This window comes from Phalaenopsis equestris, unplaced genomic scaffold (assembly GCF_001263595.1).
Source record: "Phalaenopsis equestris unplaced genomic scaffold, ASM126359v1 Scaffold000434, whole genome shotgun sequence".
Taxonomy (NCBI): domain Eukaryota; kingdom Viridiplantae; phylum Streptophyta; class Magnoliopsida; order Asparagales; family Orchidaceae; genus Phalaenopsis; species Phalaenopsis equestris.
In genome coordinates this window covers 357,535-374,925 of record NW_018164875.1, presented here as the reverse complement: position 1 = coordinate 374,925, position 17,391 = coordinate 357,535, and the positions used below count along the sequence as shown (strand labels likewise).

The 17,391-nt window shown below is 35.3% G+C and overlaps 1 protein-coding gene across 1 annotated transcript in view; it reads left to right on the top strand.

Annotated features, from left to right (window-relative positions):
* The window catches only part of LOC110027635 (glutathione reductase, cytosolic), a gene marked incomplete at its 3' end in the record, with an annotated part of 102,453 nt that overhangs the window by 56,098 nt on the left and 28,964 nt on the right, over positions 1–17,391 (top strand). Inside the window, 2 exon segments of the mRNA XM_020729144.1 lie at positions 10,006–10,093; positions 10,199–10,280. Coding sequence (XP_020584803.1) covers positions 10,006–10,093; positions 10,199–10,280 — 170 coding nt within the window.

The following is a 17,391-nucleotide window of genomic DNA, read 5'->3' as shown; positions in this document are numbered from 1 at the left end:
GCCATTCCTCATCTGAATACTGGCTCACCAGATCAGTGGATTGGTCAAAAGTGTGTCGGGCATGTGTAGGTTGTTAAACATTGGAAGCAACTACTTGTTGTACCAGCTTATATCTTATTTGATCAAAGGAGCACTCTCGTGCGTCTTGACATGTAAGTGAGTCTTCTTCAATAAAAATGAGTGGTATTGACACGTGTGGATCAATACTTGTAGTATGGGGAGATGTTTCATGGGACTACAAAGTACCATGTTCCAAACTAACAGCTGGAGCGTCTAGGGGTAGAATGACTTGGGTATGATGTTCTTCATCAGGAACAACGTCAGCCAGATCAACGTCAGTCAGATGAGCAGAGGTATATGTGGTGTTTGAAAGAGGGTCGGGTTGCACCTTCTTAGCAGGGATGGTAGGTGGCAAGTCGTCCACCCCCAATTCAGTATGAATAGATTTTTGAACATGTTGTTGATCTTTAGCAATATTCGGCCTTAGATGAGGACACAAGTGATAGCAACTGTGACCAAACATACTACAATGATAGCAATACGGAGGGTGTAGTTCTATTTCAACCTTTTACCAATACCCGTTGTGAGTGGTTTTAATCCATACCTCATCCGGAGCTAGTTGGGTGATATCTTTCTCAACTAACACACAAGTCAGGATCTGGTGACAACAAGCGTTGGATTATCAATCTTGGGAGATTTGAGAGACTTACCTTAAGCAGTTGCTAAGGAGGAGAATTTCTAAGTTGAAGAGCTGTAGTTTCAATCTCGAAAACTTTATCCAAACAGAAATGATAGGGGACTCCGCTTTTGGATCAAAATCGACGATTCACTTCAGGATTTTCATAAAATGGTTGTCAATTTTGATTACCTTACGAGAAAAAATATGAGTGTAATTCACATCGTGAGATAACTGAATAAGTATCTGTCGGCCGTCAAGTAAACCAATATTCCAACTACACAATAGCTTCATAGCATCAAAATCTTTCTGAATGATCCCAAGTTTTGGGTGACCATAAAAGAATTTCTCCACTAGAGCAAAACGCCAAGAAGACGCAAAAATACTGGTTTCCAGCAGGCTTCTCATTCTTTTTGCCAAGCTTTTTAATGAAAGTGTGAATGCCACCACTTTCAAGGTGTCGTGGAAAGATTAAGGAGCATTGCAGGATTTGCCAATATGAAAATCAGGAACTGAATTTGAAAGGGCTCTGAACCTGAGGCGTGATTACTCGCAAGTGCAGAAGCGTACGTTCGGTCCGGGGCCATCACACCTGCAAAGACGCCCCGTATGCGCAGTAGGTGAGAGAGTTAGAAAAAGCGAGTCAACTGACGTCGAAACAGTCGAGCGAGCCGAGAGGGATGCAGGCGAACATAAGATAAGCGAACCGACATAAGATGAAGACGCGAGCACAAAATCTCAGCGTCGAAATAGCCGATGACGTTAAATACGTGAGTTGACAGACTCAAAGCTCGATGTCGAAACAGGCGAACAGACAAAACACAGACGAAGCTGAGGACCGATGAGTGCGAGCCCCTTTTCCTTCGATTGCTTGTAAAGCTTCTCAAATTTTCCATTTTGCGTACTTAACTTAATTATAAACAGGTTTTAAATGAGTATTTTAAATTTCTTTTTTTTAACATTACTTGAAAAAGATTAATTAATTTTCACAATTTAATTTTATACTTGAAGTTTTTCTCCTTTAGCTTTCTCATCAATCACCTATAATTATAAGAATCATTATTAGAATTTCTCTTAAATTTAATTAATAATTATATTTAATAACTTAATTTAAATAAATTACAATTGATAAATTAAAAAAATGCAATATTTTACCCTTTTAAACTGCTGCCCAAAGCGGTTCGGTCGATCCCTTCATGCACGCGAGAAGGATCCTACGAGTCCGCCTTCCTCTACAGGCTCTTGATCGAGCTTTCTACAAGCAACACGACCTCTCCTTGCTCTTCTGCGGGAAAAAATATAGCGTCCGTACTCCGGACGCAAGCTGTGGAGGATAATTCCATCTCCTTCCCCTGGAAAAAATATTACCTCTAGACTCCGCACGAAGAGTTGCATGCGGAGTCCAATGAGGAAAAGTCAACAGAGCAGGGGGGACCCACTGCCCAAAAAAAATAATAAAATGCTTATTTAGCGTGACCCAGCCCGAATCCAACCCCAAAAATCGAAAAAGTGACTTTTTGTCCAAAGTGAATCCCTCCAAAAGTGATTTTTGGCATTTTTGTGCTTTTGTTTGTCCGTAAAAGCACATTTCGTCGCTTTAGGTTGTCTTTACGCTGGGTTCCGAGCAGATGTGATGGATTCTCTGACGATGATGAAATATTGGTGATGAAATTAGAAATAATGTTAACCAATTTTAATTGGATGTGATTTTAGTTTAAATTTTTTTTTAGTTTGAGTTTTGTATTGTTGTGTTATCCTACTTCTAGTTAGTTTTTGGTAGGTTTTTTAGTTTATAGTTAGTGTGGTGTTATGTTGGTGTTATGGTGGTGTATATGTTTGTTATTTTGGTTTAGCATTTAGGATTAGTATAATGTTAGAGCTGATTTTTATGATGTTAGTCTAGTGTTATTTTTCTATGTTGGTGATGTTATTAGGATGTTATGGTAGTGTTATGGTTTAGGGTCTAGGGATTATATTGTTATAGTGGTATTTTTTTTGAATTATTGTTGTATTATTATCGTGTTATTATTGTGTTATTGTGGTGTTATTGTGATTTTATTGTTGTTTCATTGTAGTGTTATTATAGTTGTGTTGGTATGAGTGTGTTGTAATTGCGGTGCTATTATTGTTTTTATGGTGGTGTTAGTATGATTTGACCGATGTGTTATTATGCTGTTAGTGTAGTTTTCGGTGGTGTTATTGTGGTGTTTGTTTTATATCTGATCATCGTCAAATTGGTATGCTAATGTGCAGTCTGGAAATATGAGCAATGATCCAATCGCAAAGATGTTTCTTGACTCCGCTGTTTACAATGATCAAGAAGCATATGAAAGCTACTGTGCTTATGCACATCATGAATGATTTACTATTAGAAAGGATCATAACAGCTATTGGTCAAATTCTAAGAAGATTAAAATCAAAGATTTATTTGTGGAAAAGCTGACTACAAGGACTCAAACTTCAATACGGTGATGTTTAAAAAAGCAGACATGAGGATTGGGTGTGAAGCCATGGTTAGATAAGCCGGTTATGTGGAAGTAAATTGGACAGGGAAGATATTCATTGAAAATCATAACCACCCTCTGGCCGAAAGCGGTGACAAGCATCTTCTTCGTTTCATCAGAAATATGTGCTGAGATCAATGACAGAATCATGGATTATAATAACAGATGCATATAACTTTATAACTACAGAGGTTGGTTGGTGGAGAACCTAGAATGCACGAGAAGAGATGCATTCAATTTTATTCGAAGAAAAAGAAGTAAAAAAATAGAACAAAAAGATCTCAATTTTCTAATATAGTTGTTTATGGAGAGTCAAGCTGAGGATACCATGTTTGTCTGAGATTTTGAAATCGATGAGTGTGGTAGACTCACAAGCTTTATTTGTAGCGATGAGTTATCCATGCTTAATTATGATTGTTTTTGGGATGTAATAATTTTTTATACAAGCTATAGATTAAATAAGTATAATTTATACTTCGCTCCTTTTGTGGGGATGAACCACCATTAACAAAACGTCCTCTTTGGAGTGAGTTTTTTGTCCGATGAGTCTATTAATTATTTTATTTGGTTATTCAAAGCATTTATTCGAATAATGAGTGACAATCATCCAATGAAAATTTTCAGCAATCAGGATCAAGAGATGACACGAGTCATTGAATATTGTCTTCCACAGACACGACACAGATTATGCCAATAACATATCTACAAGAAATTTCTTCCAAAAGTGCATTGTGGTGTGGGTGTTAAGAGTGTGGGTGATATCTTTTACAAATGCATAAACACGTGTGATTCCGAAAAAGATTTTGAAAATAGTTGGGCTCAAAAGTGCATTGTGGTGTGGGTGATATCTTTTACAAATGCATAAGCAAGTGTGATTCCGAAAAAGATTTTGAAAATAGTTGGGCTACAATGATTAAGAAGGGGAACTTACTCATCAACATGTGCTTAAATGAAATGTGCAAGATCAGAAATAAATGATTGACAACCTTCAATAAAAAAATATTTGACATGAGAATATTATCAACACAAATAAGCGAGTTTACAAATAATGTCACGGTGTTTCCAAGCTTACTAGCTCTCTCGTTGATTGGTTTGTTGGTCTTGAGACTATAATTAAATCATGGCGACAAAATGAGAAGGACGAAGACTTTAAAAGTGATCAATCCGTCATTACGCTAATCGTAAAAGCCGACTTAGTCTTGAGGCAAGCTGTTACATTTTATTTGAGAAACTTTTACTCAATGTTCCAACAAGTGTTATTGAATGGGCATTGTGGACTTACAATTGAATTCTTCGTCGAGAGTGACTCAAAATATTATATAAGGAATTTGGATAATCAAGGGACAAATAAATACTAGATTGTGAAACTTAACAAAGTCAATACTGAGGTCACTTGTAGTTGCAAGAAGTTTGAAATGATGGTGTTATTGTGTTCTCACTCTCAGTACGTGCTTAATGTGACTAAAATAAAGCTGATTCTTGAAAATTTTTTGTTAATGCAATGGTCTGTTTACGCTCAAAGAGACATGTATAACAACTTTGGTTACAAACATCTGAAGGAATCTCAAATGAGCACTGGTTTTGCAAGTGGCATACTGTTTCGCTTACATGCTCATAAGTTTGCATACAAACTCATTAATAAAGCACAATAAAATGAAACAACCGAGCATATACTTTGGGAAACATTTAAACAATTCTCTGGAGATCTTGATGACGCATTAGCTGTAAAATTAGATCAAGCAAAAAAAAAAATAAAGAAGAGAAAAACATCAAATATCCAATTCAATTTGAATGACCCAGCAAAGATGAGACCGAAAAGAGTTTCTACATTTAGGTTAAAAGGGTATTAGGAGAAAAATAAGAGACGAAAATATATATATTTTAACAAGTTAAGTTATTTTAATTTATGCATTATTTTCTCTCTAACCTAGAGCATTGTATGTTAGAAAAAGATCAAGAAACATCAACAAGACGAGAACTCGGTATTCCTTGCGAGACAAATTTAGTTGAAATGTCAGATTGTATCAGCCAGGCATACAATTAAAATTCAGTAGTATATAACAGAAAATTAAGTAACATTAGCATGTGTTTTTTTTTTTAAATTTCACTTCTAATTTTTCCATTATGACATAAATACGATGCATCTCAATCAACAGGAGAATATACCGGATTGTTGATGGATTTAATAAGTGAGCTATATTTGTAATATTAATGAGTTAATGTGGTTCATTAATAGTGCTGACATATTCATATGATTCATTAACTTTTTGTTAATTAATATAATCATTTTATTAAATAATTGGGCAATTCATTTGATTCAATCATTGATTGATTAATGTATTCAATGATTGAGTAACACATGAATAAGACAATGATAAAACCTTTATAACACCTCAATTTACCTCAATACTACCTCAACACACTACAATAACAAAAAATAACACAACAATAACACCTCACTAACTCAATATCACACATATTTGAGTAACACATGAAGACAATAATAAAACCTCAATAACACCTCAATACCATCTCAATACACCACAATAACACAATAATAACACAATAATAACAAAACAATCACACAACAATAAACCCCTCTTCACTCAATATCTCATCTATTTGAGTCACACATGAATAAGACAATAATAAAAACTCTATAACACCTCAATGTATCTTAATACTACCTCAATACATCACAATAACACAATAATAACAAAACAATAACACTTGAAAAACACATTAAGACAATATTCCTCTTGCTATACCATAAAAACAAGGGAATATTCCCTATGTGTTATATTTGTGCGTTCTGAGAATCTTCCCTGTGTTATAATGCGGTTTTAGGGGAATATTCCTCTGGCGTTATATCGCTGCGTTATGGGGATCTTCCCCGTATTATATCGCATCGTTAGTGAAATATTCCCCACGTGTTATATCACTGCATTATGAGAATCTTCTCATGTGTTATAATGCGCTGTAAGGGGAACATGCCTCATATCAATGCACAGATATAACGCATGGGGAATATTCCAATGTTTCCGCGGTATAACAAGGGGAATATTCTCTTAATGTGTTGTTCATGTGTTATTGTTATGTTATTATTATGTTATTGTTGTGTTATTGTGGTGTATTAATGTGGTATTAAGGGGCATTGAGGTGTTATAGAGTTTTTATTATTGTCTTATAAGGTGGTATTAAGGGGCATTGAAGTGTTATAGAGTTTTTATTATTGTCTTATTCATGTGTAACTCAAATAGATGTGGTATCGAGTAAAGTGAGGTTTATTGTTGTGTTATTGTAGTGTATTGATGTGGTATTAAGGTGAATTGAGGTGTTATAGAGGTTTTATTATTGTCTTATTCATATGTTACTCAAATAAGCGTGATATGAAGTTAGTAATGTGTTATTATTGTGTTATTGTTGTGTTTTTGTGGTGTATTGAAGTGGATTGATGTGTTATAAATGTTTTATTATTCTCTTATTCATGTGTTACTCAATCATTGAATACATTCATCGATCAATGATTGAATCAAATAAATCACTCAATTATTTAATAAAATGATTATATTAATCAACAATAAAGTTAATGAATCATACGAACATGTCAGAACTGTTAATGAACCACATTAACTCGTTAATATTACAAATATAACTCACTTATTGAATCCATAAATAGTCTGACATATACTCTTGTTGGTTGAGATGCATCATATTTCTGTCATAATGAAAAAATTAGAAGTGAAATTGTTTGAGAAAAGATTTTGATTAAAAAAAACACATGCTAATGCTACTTAATTTTTTGTTATATGTCACTGAATTTTATTTATATACCTGGCCGATACAATTTGACATTTCAACTGAATGTCTTGCAAGGAATATCGGGTTATCGACTTGTTGATGCTTCTTGATGTTTTCGTAAATGCAGTGCTCTAGGTCAGAGAAAGACAATAATGGATAGATTAAAACAGTTTATCTTGTTGAAATATATACATTTTCATCTCCTATTTTTCTCCCAATAACCTTTCAACTTAGATGTAGAAACTTCTTTCGGTCTCATCTTTGTTGGGTCATTAAAATTGAATTGGGTATTTGGCATTTTTCTCTTCTTTGTTTTTTTCTTTGTTTGATCTGGTTTTCTAGCTAATGCATCATCAAAATCTCCAAAGAGATGTTTTAATGTTTTCCAAAGCATTTGCTCGGTTGTTTCATTTCCTTATGCTTTATTAATAAGTTGGTATGCAAACTGTTGCTTTTGTGAGATTCCTTCAGATGTTCGTAACGAAAGCTGTTTTACATGTCCCTTTTAGCATGAACAGACCATCACATTAACAAATATTTGTCAGGAATCAGCTTTATTTTAGTCACATTAAACACATACAGAAAGTGAGAACATAATAACATCATTATTTCAAACTTTTTGTAACTGCAAGTGACCTCAAAATTGACTTTTTCAAGTTTCACAATCCAGTGTTTGTTTGTCTCTTGATTATCCAAATTTCTTACATAATATTCTTAGTCACCCTCTGCGAAGAATTTAACTGTAAGTCTACATAGTTCATCCAATAGCTCTTACTAAAACATTGAGTAAAACTTTCTCGAATAAAATGCGGCAACTTGTCTCAAGACTAAGTTAACTTTTACCACGAGCGTAGTGACAAATTGATCACTTTGAAATCTTCATCCTTTTCATTCCTACGTCAAGCCTATAGCTCAATCAACGAGAGAGCTAGTAGGCTTGGAAACACCGCGACATATATTATTTGTGGACTCATTTCTTTGTGTTGATAATATTCTCATGTCAAATATTTCTTTATTGAAGGTTGTCGACCATTTATGTCTGATCTTGTACATGTCATTTAACCCCACGCTGTGTAGATTCTTTTTCTCAATCATTGTGGCTCAATTATTTTCAAAATTCTCTTCGGAATCACACTTGCTCATGCATTTGTAAAAGAGATCACCCACACTCTTGACACCCACATCACATTATACTTTTGAAGGGAATTTTATGTATATATGTCATTGACATAATCTGTGCCGTGTCTGTGGAAGACAATCTTCAATGACTCGTTCCATCGCTTAATCCTGATCGGTTAAGATTGTCATTGGATGATTATCACCCATTATTCGGATAAATGCTTTGAATAACCAAATGAAAGAATTGGACTCATCGGACAAAAAACCCGCTGCAAAGAGGATGTTTTGCTAGTGATGGTTATGATTTTGACTCATCGGACAAAAAACCCGCTCCAAAGAGGATGTTTTGCTAGTGATGGTTATGATTTTAAATGAATTTTTTCACTGTGCAATTTTCTTTTACATCAACGACATATCTAACCATGATTTGACTCCCAGTCTTCGTGTCTATTTTTTTAAATTTCATCGTATTGAAGTTTGACTCCTTATTGTAGCCAGCATTTCCATAAATAAAATCTTTGGTTTTAATCTTCTTAGAGTTTGACAAATAGCTGTTATAGCTCTTCCTAACAGTAAATTTTACATGATGTGCATAAGAACAATAGCTTTCATATGTTTCTTGATCATTGTGAACAGCGGTGCAAAGAAACATCTCTGTGTTGGATCATTGCTCATATTTCCAGACTGCACATTAGTACATCAATTTAACGATGTTCAGATATAAAACAAACATCACAATAATACCATGAAAAACTACACTAACAACATAATAACACATCGGTCACACCACACTAACACCACCATAAAAACACTAATAGGCCGCAATTACAACACACTCATACCAACACATTACAAACACAACAATAACACAACAATAACATTACAATAACACCGCAATTACAACACACTCATACCAACACAACAATAACACAACAATAACATTACAATAACACCACAATAACACAACAATAACTCGATAATAATACAATAATAATTCAACAATAATATCACTAGAACAATACAATCCTTAAACCCTAAACCATAACATTACAATAACATTTTCATAACACCAACAACATAGAAAGATAACACTAAACTAACACCATAAAAACCAGCCCTAACACTATAGTAATCCTAAACGTTAAACCAAAATAACAAACCTATACACCCTCATAACACCAACTTAACACTACACTAACTAGAAACTAAAAAACTTACCAAAAACCAACTAGAACCAGGATAACACAACAATACAAACTCAAACCAAAATAAAACTAAACTAAACTCACATGCGATTGAAACTGGTTGACATTATTCTCTGATTTTATCATTAATATTTCTTCGTCATCAGAGAAATTCATCACACCTGCTCGGAACCCAACGCAAAGACAACCAAAAGTTACAAAATATGCTTTTGCGGACTGGCTGGAGCATAAAAATGCTAAAAATCACTTTTGACGGGATTCGCTTTGGACCAAAAGTCACTTCAATTTTTGGGGTTGGATTCGGACCGCGTCACGCGAAATAAGCATTTTTTTTAATTTTTTTGGGTAGTGGGTCCCCCCTGCTCCGTTTGCTTCTTCTCATTGGACTCCACATATAACTCTTCGTGCGGAGTCCGGAGGTAATATTTTTTTATGAGGGAGAGCGGGGATGCCATGAGGGTATGCTGAGGGGTTCCACATGGATGCAAGTAGATGTGAGATGCTCACGAGAGTGTGCGGGGATCGCTGCAAGGATGAAGCAGGCAGCGGACTAAACAAGATTTAGGAGTTTTGTTGCTAGAGTTATCACTTCATTCTCATCTTGTGTTGTAGGTTTTTCATTTTATCAATATTCTTGTTAAGTGATCCTGGCATTACTTAGTGATCTCTTTGTTTTATATAATGCATTAAATTTGCTTAGGGGTTTTGATGATGAAATGAGAGCAGTGGTTGCTAAAAATCTTGAAGGAAGGGGAATTAAATTGCACCCTGGAAAGAATTTACAGGAGGTAAATTGTTTCCAAGAAGGATTTTTTCCAACAAATCTTTTATTTTCCTGCTGGTTTCTTCCTCATATCGAGCATCCTATATCTAAAATTTCTATGGAATTTCAGTTGAGTAAAACAGAAGACGGCATTAGAGTTTTGACGGACCATGGAGATGTCATTGTGGCTGACACTGTCTTATTTGCTACAGGTAAAATGCTATTTTCTTGTTTCAGATCTAATTCTATTTATGTTTCAGGGCCATACTTTGAACAACTTGAATTGTAGTATGACTGGTTAAATTTTCCTTTTCATTTGGGTTCTAAAATTGAATGCATGGAATGTAATTTTAATAGTAGTAGATTTAGTGGTAGAGTTATAACTATGGGTAATCAAATCATTAAAATATGTGATTGTTTTAGATATCTCGGTTCTATTGTTCCAAGTGACGGTCATATTGATAGGGATGTTTTTAGTAGAATTCAAGTTGTTGGTGGTTGCAGAGGAATTCATTGTGCCTATTGGGTGATAGAACAGTACCGCTTAGACCTAAAGGAAAATTTTATAAGATAGTTGTGAGGCCTGCAATTCTTTATGGCGCAAAATGTTGGCTTTAAGAGAACCATAAAACTAAGTTAAGTGTTTTTGAGATGAGAATGTTTAGGTAGATGAGTGGTTTGACACTTAGAGACAATGTGAAACAAATGTTTTTGTGAAAGGGTTGGTGTAGCTTCACTGATTGACAAGATGACAAGATTAGAGATAGTTGTCTTAGATAGTTTGGTCACATTAAACGGTGTCCAACTGATGATCTGGTTAGGAGAGTAGATATTTTTTATTCGACTTATGTTAAGTATAGCAGAGATAGACCTAAAAAGACTTGGACATATTGTATAAAAAATAATCTTAATTTATTAGAATTAAATGAAAATATAACACTAAATAGAGCACAATAGAGAAAAAAAATTCATGTAGCGTGGGATAAAGGCTTGTTGTTGTTGTATATGATATCTCAGCTGCAGGTCTGTTTCTCTGGCTTTGCTTCTATAGCTTTGTTAGAATTCCATCGATCATTAGTTTTTTATATTCTAAACATGAAAAGGTGGAAAACCCTTCAATAATATATTCATTGATTATAATTGTTTTAGTTTTTGTTTTGAAATCTTGAAATGATATGCCTGCAAATACTACAAAATATTGTCTAGGATTTTTGACATTAGTCCAAGAAGCTGCTGTTATTAATGCGAGGACATATCCCGTGATTGATGGAGAATGTTATTCTGCAATTAAAAAAATTTCAGAAACATCTTTGGTGTTCTACTTGAGGTGTTAACTTAATTTCATGTAATTTTTTTTCACTGCTTTTGAGAAGTCATTTTTTGTCTATCCCTTCTTCCTAAATTTATTTTCAGCTTGGTTTTCAACTTTCGGTGAATGGCACTTCTAAAAGAATATTATTTATCTTTATTTAAAAAAAACTAATAATAATAATAAATCTTATTTGTTTTATTCAAGAGCTTTTACAGAAGTACTCAATTGGTTCCTATGCGTAATGAATTTTAATATCTTATTTTTATTTGAGTAGGGTTCTTATTTAAAGCTTTTTTAAATATTTTAAAAACATATAAAGCAGTAGGATTTTTGACAAGTTGATAGACTTTAAAATCGAGATCAATATATTACAAAAGCAACAAGAAAGCAACCGAGAAGGATCCACATATGGACTTCAGGTATTTGAGGGAACAAGATTGGTTCAAGGACCACTTGTTTCCAACTACCAATAACTTGATAGTACAATTGATTGGAGCAAAACACCAACAATGCATTTGAATCCATAATGAAGTGAAATCCCCTGATACTGGAGTTGACCCAAAGAACAATAAATAAATAAAAAATATTACTTAAAAAAGCCAATAGGCAAATATAAGCAACAAGTGGAAATGGAAAAAAATAAATGATACGACACAGACACTTGTTATGGGGTTGATCCAGGAGTGGTTGTGGTCGGTTACGGCTTGAGAAGATGGCGACAAGGTAGGGAATGTGGAGCAGCGGGTGACACTGTAGGGAAGTAGTATATATTCACTGTCTAGGACAACAACACGTGGATGGATAGGCTAGAGAGCGGGAAAACAGCGATTAGAAGCGTTTTTGACGCCTAGAACAACACCTAGGCTGCGGGGAGGGGGTTCCGAGTGGCTGAGACAATGGATAAGGCTTTGTTTGGGGCAGCTGCAGCTTAGCTGTCCCAGGAAGTTGCTGTGGGGAAGCTGGCTGGTTATTTGTTACAGATATGTGAAAACAACTATGTGACAGTTGTTTTTGGACAAATGATCACTCTGCCTCTGTTTTGTAGTCACTCTGCCCTTGTTTTGGCTGCGGGGAGGGGGTTTCAAGTGGTTGAGACAGTGGATAAGGTTCTATTTGGGGCAGGTGTAGCTTTAGCTGCCCCAGGAAGTTGCTGCGGGGAAGCTGTTGCGGGGAAGCTGGCTGGTTGTTTTTTGCAGCTGTGTGAAAACAACTGTGTGACAGTCTCTGGACAACTGATCGCTCTGCCTCTGTTTAGTAATGTTGTTTGTAACAAAACTGTTCTAGTCTTATATTAGATACTTCAGAAGCAAACATTAACTTCAGAATGGTAAAAAATCTATATAAACACCTCACCATATATTTAAAAAAAAAATCCAAAAAAGACCATCTAGAGTGCCCTCTAAAACCATATCGTTAAAAAAAGAAAGAGGAAAAAATTATGGAGAATTTACATATATATATATATATATATAGCGCCTTATTGTTAAGTATGTACTTATTTTTTATCTAAACTTTGATTTTTACATCTAAAACACTACCTATGAAAAATATAATTCACTTTTTCATATATCTACTTAAACATAGAAGAAAATGTTGTACCTGTAAAAATATAAATTTAGGTGTGTGACAAGTATAGAAGTTGCGTATGTAAATTTTGCTTGTATGTCTTAAGGCAGGTTAAAAGGCTAACCTTGCTACAACTCTCAAAGCGTAAGGGCAATTGCTATCTCTGAGCACCTCAGAGGATCTGAGCTCTTTTTTGTCCGTTAATGGAGGCCATTTCCTCCTCTCTCTTGCTTCTCTCTTCTTCTTATATCGTCTCCTTCTCGAAAAAGTTTTCTTTGGTTTTATCTCATGGCCTCCTCCCTACACCAATTAGATGTAACTTTTCTGTTGTTGTTACGGCCTCGCTGCTACGAAGCAGTAGAGCCAGCGGCATGGTTATGGCCTCTTCTGGAGTGAGCCGAAGGACACTATTGGAGGGGTGGGATCTATCCGCAGCCGCTTCAAGGGTGTGGAGGTTCGACGAGCTCAACACCACCAACATGCTTCTCAGCGCGAAGCAATGGAGGTTTTTTTAGATCATACACGGGGCTACGGGGTTGATCTCGCAACCCAAGTTTCGTCTAATTTAGCGGTAGGCGGCCGCGAACGTGGCATCCAAACGAAAATAAAATTAAACTTCGCGGTCTGGGGCCACACCGCACGAAATAAGCGGCTCCAAACGGACCCTAAGTGGCAGGGAGCTGGCGCGGGAGGGTTGGGGCAGCGGCTAGGTGATAGAGAAGTGGTTCAGAATGGTTGGAACGGCAGTGAGGTGGAAAGTGAAGGCAACTGGAAAAGGTGGAAAGGGAAGGCGGCTGGAAAAGGGTGGAATGCAGAAAAATAGCCAAAGAGGGCTGTTTTTAGGGGTGGCTGCGGCAAGTACGGCGACAATGGAACTGGAGGGAAGGATGTGGAGGAAGGGAAAGTCGAGGATAGTGGCCATCTTAGAACAAGATGCAGTCCGAGCACCACTTGCCCGAGGATACAACCCTAGAAATGGAAAGTCGTAGTCGTTGATGGTTGTCCTCACAGAAAACTCACGAAAAATGGAATATATGAATTTACTTGAAATGAAGGAAATAAAAGGAGGAAACGAATTGGAAAAAAAAAATATTGATTCAATTTTCTGCAATCACGGGCACCCAGCATGGAGCGCTCCACATCATCCACACAACTCCCAAGCATCAAATACCTAAACTTAACAGAATAAATTTTGTTGGCACATCATTTTTCAAGTCTAATAATTATAGGGCAGGTAAGGATAGCCATAGGGTCAATAGAAAACATAAATAAACATTGAGCAATAATGCAATGCCATAATGGATAAATTCTAGCTGAGTCCTCTAAATAATTGCATCAATTGACATATAATTGTAGGACTTAAATGCCAACACATGGCCAAATACGTCAATAAAAATAGTAAGCATTATTAATTTTACGCAGGCCAATAATACCCTTAAGCAGACTCGCTAGAGTGCCCCTCTAGAAAGTTCAGTTGTCTTAGCTTAAAGATTTAATAAAAAGATGACAACCTAATTAGTTTTATGATTAATAAGATTAATTTTTAAATAACTATTAGCTTGGGCATTTGTGATTAATAAGATTAGTTTTATAAAAACAATTAGCAAAGGCAATATGAATTTTAGCACCTGAGGCTAAAATATCCAACTTGCATGACTTATCATTAGTAATAATTTTAATACCATCCATCCCGTTCTTTTCTATGATAAGATTATGAATACTTGCCAAAGTGCAGTACTCACTCCCCAAATATAGCCTCAGGAGCTCATCTTTCAATTGGGGCACCTTACTAAGAAATTTATTGAATGGAAAAATAACCTTACCGTACTCAATTTTTATGACCCCACCAAAAGAGGAAATTCTCTGATATTTTTTTGGAAGGAGTCATGGCGCAAGAAGATATAAATTCATGTTTATTTATTTATACTAAGTTAGGGATATTTAACCAGCTAACTAGAGTATTTGCACCAAAAATTTTGGACGGATCAGCCAAGGTATAAATTACTTACAATTGTTGCTTTCTATAGTTAGAATTGATTAAGTTTTGCCTATTGATAAAGATAAAGTTACACTTCACACAGTTCCTAGCATCCCACAGTTTTTAACAAATTATATAGCAACGAACACTATTGCTATGACACTTGGAATCTTTAATGAAAGTGTTGACAAAATATGAGTTGCTAATGTTGTAATCAATAATATGATTATAGTTAAAATAGTCGACAAAATGAAACTTGATTTTAATGTCATATTTATTAAATATAAATACATGTTAGATTAATTTTATTTACAATACTGGCATGTGCAGGCGAAAGGTAAAAAAAAAGGCATCAATAGTTATTCTCATCGCAAGATTATTTCAAAATCTATTGCTATTTATAATTTTAAAAGTTAAAATAACATCAATTATAATTATTTACAATATGAGAGCTACTTATAGATAGAATTTCAGTTGTTTTCATATATGACGCTGAAGACATGTAATTCTTTCTTCCGTCGAGGATGGTAATTGGACCTGATGAGAACAGCATGAAGAAGGTGATTGAGTACAAGTTCAACGATGATGGAAACAAGGTTAAGATCATGACCGCGACACACATCCGCAAGCTTGCGCGCGCGAGGCTTAGCAAGCGTGATCTAGAGCGTCAGGCGTGGGCAAAGTTCGGTGATGTGGCGCATGAGGATGCCAGCAGCCGACTTACTATGGTCTCTACAGAAGAAATAGTTCCTCCCTTTCCGTCCCGCAAGAAGACCGGCTGGAAGGGAGTCTTGATGGTCCTCCAATGACTATCGGTGGTTAGGGCAAAAATTTGGCTCTGATACCATGTCAAAATTTTGGAAAATATAGGTTGAATCTTGAAAAGGCTCAATGCCTTTTCCCTTTGCTTTCATTCCATTAAATAATAATCTTACGATCTATTTTAGGTACAAAATATTTTGTATAATCTATTTTAGGTAACTTAATAATGCATATTTCTAATCTAAATATTCAGTTAAAAAGGAAATAAATCAGAATAAAGATATTGAAAATAATTTAAATAAGGAAGCTCCTAGTTATAGAAAACTCCTAATTTAGCTGCCAGATTTCAGTCCTTTTTGATTGACAAATACATGAGTTTTTAGTTATTTTTAAATCTATGTTATATGAAAAATACAAATTTCTTCACAAACAATTAAATTTTTTCTGGGAAAAAATTTTTAGGCTCCACATGGATGACAAAATAATCTTAAAATTGCATCAAATCATGTATGCTATTAATTTTGATGATTCTAAAGAAGACAAATGATCTTGATTTATGTTTAACTGTCGTAACGTGCACCATGCACTCTAATTACTTACTTCCACATTGCAGTTTAGTCAGTGGCTAGTGGATTCTCGCCGCTATCATGTGGACCATTTAATAACTGAATTCTAAATAAAAGGATAAAAGAATAAAAATATATAATAATAATAATAATAATAATAATAATAATAACAATAATAATAAATCAAACCTTTTGGACGATTCATTAAGTGAAGTCGAGAGGAGGAGGGCATCACTCTATCATTCTTCCCTCTTAACCGTCACAGAGCGAACGAAGAGCGATAGAGAGAGAGAGAGAGAGAGAGAGAGAGAGGAATCAGAAAGGGAAGGAGAAGAACAATGAGTTTAAATAGTGTAGTGCTCGCGTGTGCACTGAGGAAGAAGAGGAAGAAGAAGACTTGGCTATTGCGGAAGTCGCACAAGATCAAAGAAGACACGAAGGAAGACTCGTGCCCATGCTTTATTAAGACTAACTGCAACCAAAGGAGAAGTAGGGAAGCGGGGATCTCGCGGTATCGTGCGTGAAGTTAGGGTAGAAGACGTCCTGTCGTGTTCCTGTGCAGAAGAAGAAGACTCGCTGTTCTTGCGAGAGCAAGAAGAGCCTCGCGTGCGGCTCTAGATCAAGCCGAGATCAAAGGGAGGCACGTGTACTGTTGGGTAGGGCCATGTGACTGACGACAAAAGAAAGAAGAAGAGTGGAGCTCCCATGTGTGAGATAGGGTTGTTAACCGAGCGTAAACAAGATTGAAGCTATTAAAATCTCAAAAGCAAAGTGGAGGAAGCTCTCATTTTGTGGGAAGGAAGGCCTTTGACCATGTGTGAGGTTAAGGCAAGGCAGCCTAAGGTTTGTAAGGTAATTTATGGTTTAAATAATTTAATTTATTTATATTGTTATATGAATACACATTTATGTGTGTTAAAATGTGTGAGTGTGTTTAATAATAATATTAATGGAAAGTTTGTTTGAAATCAGGACTCTAACAAATAATGATTTCAGATTCGAAAGAAAGGTTGAAGGAGTGTGTCAGTGAGAGAGGAGATTGATCCGAGAAACTTATAAAGTAAATCTTCATATTTAAATTAAGTTAATTAATCAAATATTATATACATATATTTATTAAGTAATGTTAAAATAAAGTT